Consider the following 11,109-nt stretch of genomic DNA (forward strand, 5'->3'; position numbering starts at 1 on the left):
GCCCCTGCGAACCACAACTCCCGGCACGCCCCGCGGGCGAACGCATCACAATGCTGCTGAGCCACACCGCCCCCCACCGAGGAGAAACGCGAGTTGCAGCCGGGAATGCGGAGACTGGAAGGGATGCGAGCGACGAGACCCAGGTGAGCGCTTGGTGCGGCTCTGTTGCAGCAGCACCTGCAGACGCCTCCGAGAGGCGAGCCGCCTTCTTGAAGCCGGGAAAGCGATGGGAATTTAGCCCGCAAGAGGAACTGGGATTCATAGTTTCAATAGAAGGGACCCTGGGAATCAGTGCAGGAAAATGCAGCTGTACCATACGGGCAGTGCTGGATTTACGTACTGTATAAAGCTAAGCAAGCTATAACTTAGGGCCCCACTCTCTTGGGGCCCCCCAAAATAATTAAAGGGGGGGGGAAGCACCTGGATGTACATTTCCAAAATATAAGATAAAAAACAAAATAAAACTTACATACCTATTAGGTCCATCAATTACCATATAGCATATATTCAACACACACAAAAACAGCGACAATTTGTTGTTGATAAAGGACAGCTGCACATATAAAGGGCCCCATTACCCTCAGTAGCTTAAAAGGTAAAGGAACCCCTGACCATTAGGTCTAGTTGTGGCCGACTGTGGGGTTGCGGCGCTCATCTCGCTCTATTGGCCAAGGAAGCTGGCGTACAGCTTCCGGGTGATGTGGCCAGCATGACTAAGCCGCTTCTGGCGAATCAGAGCAGCGCACAGAAACACTGTTTACCTTCCCGCTGGAGCGGTTCCTATTTATCTACTTGCACTTTGACATGCTTTCGAACTGCTAGGTGGACAGGAGCTGGGACCGAGGAATGGGAGCTCACCCCGTCACGGGGATTCGAACCACCGACCTTCTGATCAACAAGTCCTAGGCTCTGTGGTTTAACCTACAGCACCACCCACATCCCTTTATTTCTATATAGAACAGCCTAATGTTTCTAGTGCTGTCACACCCTACACCGTTAAGGTGCTCTGTGGAATGAATAAAACGTGCTGTATCCCCATCCTCTGTCCTTGCGACACTTACTTGTCCTTTGCTTTGCCATTTTCACAGATAGATGGACTATAAGAAACTTTCAGAGGGCCTCTCCATAAAAATTTTCTCGTACCTGCATGATCCAGTGGGATGGAAAGTGGTGAAAAGTGCAGTAAGAACAATGCAGTTCATCTTGTTTCAGCTATTTCTCTCTTGCTGTTAAGCCCCAAACTGTTATTAGCCCATGGCAGGTTTTTCTTTTTTTATCACCCTGCTGATAAATAATTGCACCTTTAAAAAGAAGAAGGAAACATCCCAAGATGCCTGGTCAATTTGCAGGCAGCTCTTATTTCTCACAGGCAACCAGAGTATTTAGAACCTGATCTAGAAGTAAAACAATTTTTTAAAATTGGGGTTTGTTTTTTTTTAAAGTTACAGATATTTCAGAGGTGTTTGATTATTGTTTTTTCCTTTCCTTTATTGTCAACCTGAGAAACAAATGTCAGTGTCGGCAAGACCTTCAACAGATTTCCCAGGAACTCTGTAAGTAAACAGGGCTTTGGTTCCTGTGTATTTCCTTCCATGCACTCACTCTGAAAAGCAGCACCAATGGGCAAAAGCACAATACAAAGGATTTCCCCATCCTCAGAACTATTAATGATGGACATGTCCATACTGCGGACCTCAAAACTGATTCAGTAGTCACTCCCCCATCCCAGGGACTCCTGAATTTTTCATGCCAGTCAGTTGCCGTGTTAAATGCCACATGGATCCCAAAATGCCATGCTATAAGGTGGAAGCTTAGTTTTTTTTTAAAAAAAAAAACTAATTTTGTTTCGTTATTTATTTAAACATTTATTTAAACATTTACAAGCCACACTTTTCATAAAAGACACAGCAAGGCAATATACAACATGCAAGATTATAGCAATGTGGGTAGAAGCCTCAGTAGAAGCTGGTTGTTGGTGGGTAGGAAAACATCACGTTCCAAAGGACTGTCTGAATGACACAGTTTTCAACAGACCCTCTAAAAGTAGGCAGGAATCATTCCTGCTGAGCGTCTAGTGGCGGGGAGTTCCACAGGGCAGGGCCTTCCGAACTAATGGCATGGTCTCTAGTAAAGGCTGACTGCACCACAGTTCAAGAAGGACACTGACGAACTGGAACGTGTCCAGAGGAGGGCAACCAAAATGGTCAAAGACCTGGAAACGATGCCTTATGAGGAACGGCTAAGGGAGCTGGGCATGTTTATCCTGGAGAAGAGGAGGTTAAGGGGTGATATGAGAGCCATGTTCAAATATAGAAAAGGATGTCACATAGAGGAGGGAGAAAGGTTGTTTTCTGCTGCTCCAGAGAAGCGGACACGGAGCAATGGTTCCAAACTACAAGAAAGAAGATTCCACCTAAACATTAGGAAGAACTTCCTGACAGTAAGAGCTGTTCGACAGTGGAATTTGCTGCCAAGGAGTGTGGTGGAATCTCCTTCTTTGGAGGTCTTTAAGCAGAGGCTTGACAACCATATGTCAGGAGTGCTCTGATGGTGTTTCCTGCTTGGCAGGGGGTTGGACTCGATGGCCCTTGTGGTCTCTTCCAGCTCTATGATTCTATGACCCTCAGGGAATCTCAGTGATCAAGATGAAGCATAAGGAATCTGGAGGTCCCAGATTATTTACACCCAGAGCCTTGAACCTGGAGTGGTAGCTTATTGCAACCAGTGTAGCTCTCTCAACAGAGGCGGATGGCATGTTGCCTGTAGCCTGCTCCTGTGAACAGTCTGGATGGTGCATTCTTCACTAGTTGTGGCTTCCAAATCATGTAAGATTTAGTTGACCTTCCTGCAATGCAGAGGGTTGGACTAGATGGCATTTGTGGTCACTTCCAACTCTCCAGTTCTACGATTCTATGAATGAATTATCAGGAACATAGGAAGTTGCCTTGTATCAAGTCAGACCACGAGTCTACCTAGCCCAATATTGTCCACACTGACTGGCATCAGCTCTCCAGGGTGTCAGGCAGGAGACAAGTCCCAGCTAAGGCTGCCTTAGATGTTCTCTCTTTTCATTCATACATCAGTGTGTGTTGTAAACAAAAAAATTGCCCTTTTCCCTTATGGGGTATCCAAGAGCCCATATAGAGCCCTTACATAGGTTCCTTATTGGTAGGAGACAATAACAGAGGCCAACCAGAGAATACTGAGAAGCAAAGCAGCTAGTAAGCTTGATCTTTATTGATCTGTTGCAACAGGGTGCTCGCCTCATCCGCAGGAGAGAGGAGGGACCCAGAAAAATGGCGTGCAAGGCCTTATAAAGACTTTTGAAATTGCCACCCTATAGATCAAGACCACCCCCAGAAACATCATACATACATCACAGAAGGGGTGTAACCTAAGACCACCCCTCAGATACATCACACCTACATCACAGAAAAGGCGGTCTAAAACAGAAATTTGAATATTGTTTTTCTCCTGTTGTTGTTTATCTCCTGTCTGGCAGGTTACTTGCTTGGATTGCCTGGGGAGCCCGGCTAGTCTTTTGTAATGATAAATACCATACTTAGTCCCTGGGCCATGTCACCCGTTCACACCCTATTCAAACACAGACATACCCTTAAGACAGGCTTTATGAAGGAAAAGACAATGGGGAGGCTTTTCCATTTTCCTTTGACCTTGCAGAGAAAACATTTGGTCAGTTTGGGACAGTTTGGGAATCAAAATGGTTCCAGATCGGACTTCCTGTGCTGATCTATGTATGTGCTTGGTTGGTACACTTATGAACATTTAACATGTGTCTAAGACCATAAAATTCCAATCACAAGTGCCTGCCTTCCTTCCCCACCCATGCCAGTCTAAAATTATACTGCTTTGTTCTACTGCCTCATTCTTCTGTGTGCGTAGAACTGCTCCTCAATTCCCGATACAAACCAAACACCTCTCAAATACCTCTGTTTCCGTATCTAACCTAGATATCGTGCTGAAGCCCTAGTGGAAGTACCGGCTCCTAAACTCTTTCCCTTCATTTTCCGGGCTGAGTACCGCAACAAGTGGGACAGAGCAGTACAGTCGTACAAACTTGTAGATACAATTGACCAGGTGATTCCATAAGTTAATGGGGTTTTGAAGTTCTGGGGTGTGTTTGTGGTTTTCCCCCCCTTAGCCTAGGCATTACTTTGGCTTTTCTGGCAGAGCTGAAATGGGGGACAAAAAGGTCTTGTGCCTTTGGCTGCTGTAAAAAAGTCTGGATTTTCATAGATGCATCTTTGTTACATTATTTAGGGTTGCATCTAAAGAAGTTGTCTCCTTAGTGAAAGGACTTCTACCTGTGTGGCAGGAGTTCCTCTCCCTTCCTCAATACGTTCTTGGTTTCCCGTCAATCTCCTGGAGCAGATTGGTGGGTACCCAGCGAGAGAAGAGGGGATCCCATTGCACAAGCAGAAGTCATTGTGCTTAATAATAATAATAATAATAATAATAATAATAATAATAATAATAATAATTTTATATATACCCTGCCCTTCCCGGTTCAGAAAACTGGGTTCAGGGCAGCTAACAACAAATTTAAAACACTTAATTGAAACAACAAAAAACAGCATAAAATACAGTATAAAACGTGAATAACAATAAATTCAGAATTCAAAAATCAATTTAGGGGGGAAATCCATCCAGTAAACATTAGATGATTACCAGGGCTAGCTGGCTAAAGGATGATTTCATAGGATGCAACCCATAATGCTTCGTGGCATGTAAGGCCATACCTGCCAACTTCTTAAAGACATAGCAAGTAAGCTCTACACTTCAAAAATAACATACCAATATAGCTACTGTTCAGGAAAGTTAGTGAAAGCAATCCCTTTCTGACTTTAGTATGCTACACACACGGCAATAGCCTACTACTTTGTCCTCAAACATGTGGGAAGGAGGGATCTTATTTTCCCTGGCAGAGCTTTCCTAACTATGGAAAGCCAGCATTTTTTACCTCTCGTTAATGAGGGATTTGAAGGAATTTGACTTGAACCATCTTTTTTTTCCTGGTTAAGTTCCGCTGGGTTGCTAGGTCATGTGATTGAGCTGAAAAGGGTTTGGAAGAGGTGTAAGTCTCTATCTGCTGTGTTCCCACACTTCCCCATAACGCTCCCCTTTGGGGGGGATTTATGCTAGTTTAGCTCTGGGTGAGAGACTTACACTGTTGTATCGCCAGCTTAGCTGGAAAAGCCCAAGATTTGCTGAATCCAAACTCCCGCATCCTGGTGCATCTTTGGGCTGGATTGTACTGTAAGCCATCCCACCTGCACAAAATATTTTTTTCCTTTTTTAAATCCATTTTTCTCAAATGTATTAGTGTCCTTCCGTCCAATTGTTCTGAAACTACTTAGAAAGATTGGGGCAGGGGCAACACTTTTAAAAGCCAGGAAAAAATAAGGAAGAAATGAATAGGAAGGTAAGAACTGTCATGTTTGCAGAAACGGGGTGTCTTTAGGAAGTGTTGGAGACACATAGTATGAGGTTGGTTACCTGTTTTCGATCCATATCCATTCCATACAGTAATCCATTCCATACACCCCCATCCATTCCATACCTTGGTTCCCAAACTTAATCCGTTCCAAAACCAAAGCGTTCTAAAACCAAGGCACACTTTCCCATGGAAATTAATGCAAAGTGGATTTATCCGTTCCAGACTTTTAAAAACAATCCTTAAAACAGCAATTTAACCTGAATTTTACTATCTAACGAGACCGTTGATCCATAAAATGAAAACAAGAAACAATGTACTGCAGTCACACAATCAATCAAACCATCAGTCAATCAGTAGCTGAACTGGGTTCCACACAGTCACAAAAACAAAAGAGCCGCAAAAACAGACAGACCTCAGCGTAACACTCAAATTGTCAGTGTAACACTCAAAACGGAAGTGTGGTACTCAAAACGGAGTACGTTCGACTTCCCAAAAAAGTTCGTAAACCGGAACACTTGCTGTAGTGTTTGGGTTCTGAGTTGTTTGAGTACCAAGGCGTTTGAGAAGCAAGGTACCACTATAATTTATTTAGTTGCTCAGTCATTTTACTGAAAGGATTTCTATTCACTCTTCAGTGAAAAGCAGTGTTTCTATGTTGAACTCTGAGCTGAGCATCAGCAGTGCCTGCATGCTTTAAAATGCCAGTGTTGCTTTTTGCTGGTGAAGCCTGGCATTTTGCTGACAAAGCTCAATATCAAGACTCTTCAACTTGTTTTTCTGGTAGGCAGGTTACCCAGATGCAGCCAAGGAAGTTTTGGCCCAATGCTTTTAACAATTTGTTTATTTATTTGTTTGTTTTGTATTTGCTACAGGACACTTTTGTTTACCAAAGTATTACACACAGTTACGGCTTGGGACTGGTTACGCCAAGGGACTTTGTCTACTTGCTGCATGTTAAGACATACGATGGAGATTTATTGACAACAAACTGTAAGTATAGTAATATTGCTTGCTGGGAAGGGGTTAAGAAATGGATTTCACACATAACCAGTTTAGAACCTGGTGATTCCCCTCAGTAGAATACACTAGTGGGCAGGGGTACCAACTTGAATAAAATATTGGGGGAGGGGGCAGGTAAGTTCCACCCCACATAATCACAATATTTTATTTTATTTTGTTTAAAGTTTTTTTATTCAAAATTAAAACAAGACATATTATCCAAAAACATATCGTCCTTGTCCCCCCCCCATTTTTCCTCCCTCCCCCACCCTCCCCCACAAAACCCCCCGACCCCCACCCCCCGACTTCCCTCAGTTCCAGTCTTTGGTTTCTCTGAGACTGCTGTTTTCTGCAGGTTACAAAGTTGTATAGATCCTCAAACTATTTAGCTGATTATTATCAATAAAAAGTTTGTGAATGTTTATTCAAAACCTGCCAAGGAGTCCAGTTCACTTTGTTGCATCTTCAGATACTTTGTAAAGGGTTCCCATTCATCTTTAAAGTCACAGTTATCCTTGTCCTGTAACTTTCAATTTGAATTTAGCCTGATCTTTTATTCCCCTTCCTTCCCTCTCCCTCCCCTTTTATGAAGATTGCCCACTCTGGGATCCCACAGCAAATTCTCCCCTGGTCTCCTCGCTGGCCCAAATAGGACTAATTTAGCCAGCTAGCCCTAGTGATCATCTGTTTATTGGATGGATTTCCCCCCAAATTTATTTTTGAATTCTGAAATTATTGTTATTCATGTTTTATACTGTATTTTATGCTGTTTTTTGTTGCATCACTTAAGTGTTTTAAATTTGTTGTTAGCCACCCTGAGTCTGGTTTCCTAAACCGGGAAGGACGGGGTATACAGTGGTACCTTGGGTTACATACGCTTCAGGTTACATATGCTTCAGGTTACAGACTCCGCTAACCCAAAAATAGTGCTTCAGGTTAAGAACTTTGCTTCAGGATGAGAACAGAAATCATGCTCCGGTGGCGCGGCAGCAGCAGGAGGCCCTATTAGCTAAGGTGGTGCTTCAGGTTAAGAACAGTTTCAGGTTAAGAACAGACCTCCAGAACGAATTAAGTACTTAACCCGAGGTACCACTGTAAATAAAAAAATATTATTAATACACACACAGTATGTTGCTCTTTTATTCTTAGTGCCAATTGGTGATTTGTTGCTTGGACGTATGTTTGGGTCACCATGCTTGCTGGTGGAGCAGGTTTTAAATTCTGTTTTGTTCTCCCCCATAGCTGTAAGTATAGACCACCCAGCCTTTCCTCCAACTCCAAAGTATGTGCGTGGAACAAACTACCCTTCTGGCTATGCATGCTGTCCCATACCAGGGTAAGTGGTCCTGTTAATTTGCAGGAAAGGGTAAATCATCATGATGGCTTCCAAGCTGGGATGCAGAAGATAGTAGATTTATTGCTCAGATAAGTCCTGGCGTCCAGCCCACTTCGGCTACGCAGCTCTGCTGGACTTCAAAGGCCACATTCCAAAGGCTCTGAGCAAAAAACGCAGAGTTTACGCAGCAGCAAGAGAAAGCTGCAAAGCTTCTTCAGTGTGCTAAAATAAAGTCCACTCAGGATATTAGCAGCTAGAAGCAGTTTATTTACAGCAGACTATCCATTATCTATCACAGCGAACAGCATCTTGAAAAACACGTCCTCTCTCCTCAAAAGCGAAAGTAGAGAACAAGAACAAAGACTGGAGACACTCGGAAATGACGCAGGGTCTCCCTCCTCCCAACAGTGGGCAGTGCGTACACTCTGAGCTGTTTAACCCTGTAAGCTCAGGTTCTCCTCACAAGCTCTTCATAACTTGATTGTGTCAGTTGTAGTGGGGTTTGGTTACATGAATAGAAGCATAGGAAGATGCCCTACCAAATCATAGAAGCATAGAATCATAGAAGAGTTGGAAGGGACCTTGAGGTCCATCTAGGCCAACCCCCTGCAATGTAGGAATCTCAGCTAAAACATCCATGACAGATGGCCATCCAACCTCTGCTTAAAAACCTCCAAGGAAGGAGAGTCCACCACCTCCCTTGGGAGACTGTTCCACTGTCGTCTTCCTGGTGTTTAGCTGGAATCTCCTTTCTTGTAACTTGAAGCCATTGGTTCAAGTCCTACCCTTCCCGGCAGGAGAAAACAAGCTTGCTCCATCTTCCATGTGACAGCCCTTATTTGAAGATGGCTATCATATCTCCTCTGTCTCCTCCTTTCCAGGCTAAACATACCCAGCTCCTTCAAGCGCTCCTCACAAGGCTTAGTTTCCAGACCCTTGATCATCTTGGTTGCCCTCCTCTGCACACATTCCAGCTTGTCAACAAACTGCTTAAATTATAGTGCCCAGGATTGGACACAGAATTTCAGGTGTGGTCTGGCCAGGGCAAAATAGAGTGGTACTATTACTTCCCTTGATCTGGACACTATACTTCTGTTGATGCAGCCTAGAATAGCATTGGTCCATCTGGCAGAGGCTTTCCAGAGTTCAAGGCAGGGGGAAATGATTTAAGTGTATAGCGAAGGGAAGCTTTTTGCTGAATTTACTCTTTGGTTCTGTTCTGTGGGTCCCATCTCTTGCTGAGTTTGTACTGTTCAATTCTCACTGTTAACAGTTTTATTTTCCCCCTCCCACCTTCCAATAATTGGAACTGTTTGTTTTTAGAAGGGTATATTTTAATTGTTGTAACTCTCCCTGGGACCTTATGGTACAGGGTGCATACGAAATCTAATAAAGCAATGCTTTGAGGTTATTGTCACAGAGAAAAACTGTCTCGTTTGCTTGAGTTAGTAGAAATTAGTGCCAAACATAATGACAAAGTAGTAATGCTGACTACGACCGGGTTATAGTGTCCTAGAACTGTGTGTAATTTCCGATTTCTTAATGGATAAAAAACAATTCCTCTCTTTCAGCAACCCAGAGCACTCCAAGTTTGTGGCGATTGTCCAGGTGGACTTAGGAGGGAAGTTAATGCCTTCTGTCATAGATTCGGTTATGCCAATGAGCATCATGAACATGATCATGGATTTCAAAGCTGGAATTAAGTCACTGAAGGGAAACACCCTATAAAAGTCTACCAGAGAGTGGATGGAAGGTTCTTTGCAGTGCACAACTGTCACTGAAGTTTGGTTTAATGTAAAGGCTCAGAGAGTGTGCTCAGTGAAGCTCAGTGTGGACCATTTAGAAGTTGCCATGTTGGGTCAGGCAAAGATCAATCTCATTTAGAGTTGGGTCTCCAGAAGTGGGCAGACACAAGGAAGCTTACAGATAGTATGTGATGGAAACAACCACCCTCTCTGCATTAAGAACTGGGAAGAAAACATATAGCTACCTTTAAATCACCTTGAGTGAAACTTCATGTTATGGCAGGGGTGAGGAGCATGAGGTCTTCCAAATGTTGTTGGACTAGTGAATGGGCTTTTGTTACCTGGCCAAGAGAAGAAGAAGAAGAAGAAGAGTTTGGATTTGATATCCCGCCTTTCACTCCCCTTCAGGAGTCTCAAAGCGGCTAACATTCTCCTTTCCCTTCCTCCCCCACAACAAACACTCTGTGAGGTGAGTGGGGCTGAGAGACTTCAGAGAAGTGTGACTGGCCCAAGGTCACCCAGCAGCTCCATGTGGAGGAGCGGAGACACGAACCCGGTTCCCCAGATTATGTGACTACCGCTCTTAACCACTACACCACACTGGCTTTGCTGTGACTCCTTCAGAGGTCTGCTGTAACAACCTTGCAAGGCACTTTAGGGACAAAATCACTCAGATCTAGGCAGAGTAGGATGCCACAGTTGGAGCAAGTCCACACTGGAGGAATCCACTCCACCATCTTCTCCTTCTGGACCACTTTATCTTCTTGTGGCCTGAGGATGAGGACAATTTTCTTGGATAAGCACAGCTGACCACCTGCCCCCTTGACTAATGCCTACCTTGGCTTGTTATAGCTAGCTGTAGGGTGCTGACTGGGTGGGTCCAGAGAGTGGACAAGGCTTCATTGGAAAAGGGGGAGGTACCATCTGCCTTCAAGGAGGTGGTGGTTGTGGTGCATCTCTTCCTTAGAGGACCTCTCTGGACCCAGAAGTGTTAGACAACTGTTGCCCAATGGCAAATGTCCCTTTTGGGCAATGTGCTTGAGAACATGGCAGCTGTCCCACTTCAGGCATGCTTCGAGGAGACTGAAAATGTGGATCCATTTCAGTCTGGCTTCAGGCTTGGTTGATGACATTTGTTAGGAGAGAGATGTGAGGGGTGCAGTTATGCTAATTCCACTTGCGAGACTCAGCAGCCCCAGATTATATCCTGATCTCAATGCTGGGGATACACATATATACATTCACACAACATATATTGACCACAACCACTATGGGCGTGAGTTACTTGGGTCCTTATGACTGTTTGGCATGAAGGCTGCATTGACAAAGTCACTTACACACACTTACCTGAGAGTAAACCCCCTTGAAAACCATGGCGCTTACTCCTAAATACACATGCACGGAGTGCCTTTACAGCATAAATGTTAAAATAGGAACATGTGCACCTGTAAAATTTCTTCCAGCTTCCAAGTTCTTTAAGGAACACAAGCTTAGTTCCAGGAAGCTGACAGTATTTAGACCTGCTCTACACATAAGTGGGAAGACGTTTATTTGTCATAAGAATTCAGACT

General features: G+C 44.0%; 1 protein-coding gene across 1 annotated transcript; it reads left to right on the plus strand.

Annotated features, from left to right (window-relative positions):
• Nucleotides 1-6: 6 nt before the first annotated feature.
• STARD6 (StAR related lipid transfer domain containing 6) lies at nt 7-9,535 on the plus strand. Its single transcript, XM_081881714.1, has 7 exons — nt 7-143; nt 1,089-1,182; nt 1,504-1,553; nt 3,972-4,098; nt 6,331-6,448; nt 7,700-7,793; nt 9,365-9,535. The coding sequence occupies exons 2-7, from the start codon at nt 1,093-1,095 to the stop codon at nt 9,519-9,521; spliced, it is 636 nt and encodes a 211-aa protein (XP_081737840.1). The 5' UTR covers nt 7-143; nt 1,089-1,092; the 3' UTR covers nt 9,522-9,535.
• Nucleotides 9,536-11,109: the final 1,574 nt, after the last annotated feature.

The sequence above is a fragment of the Podarcis erhardii genome (genome assembly GCF_964252035.2).
Source record: "Podarcis erhardii genome assembly, chromosome: 11".
In the NCBI taxonomy this organism is placed as follows: Eukaryota; Metazoa; Chordata; class Lepidosauria; order Squamata; family Lacertidae; genus Podarcis; species Podarcis erhardii.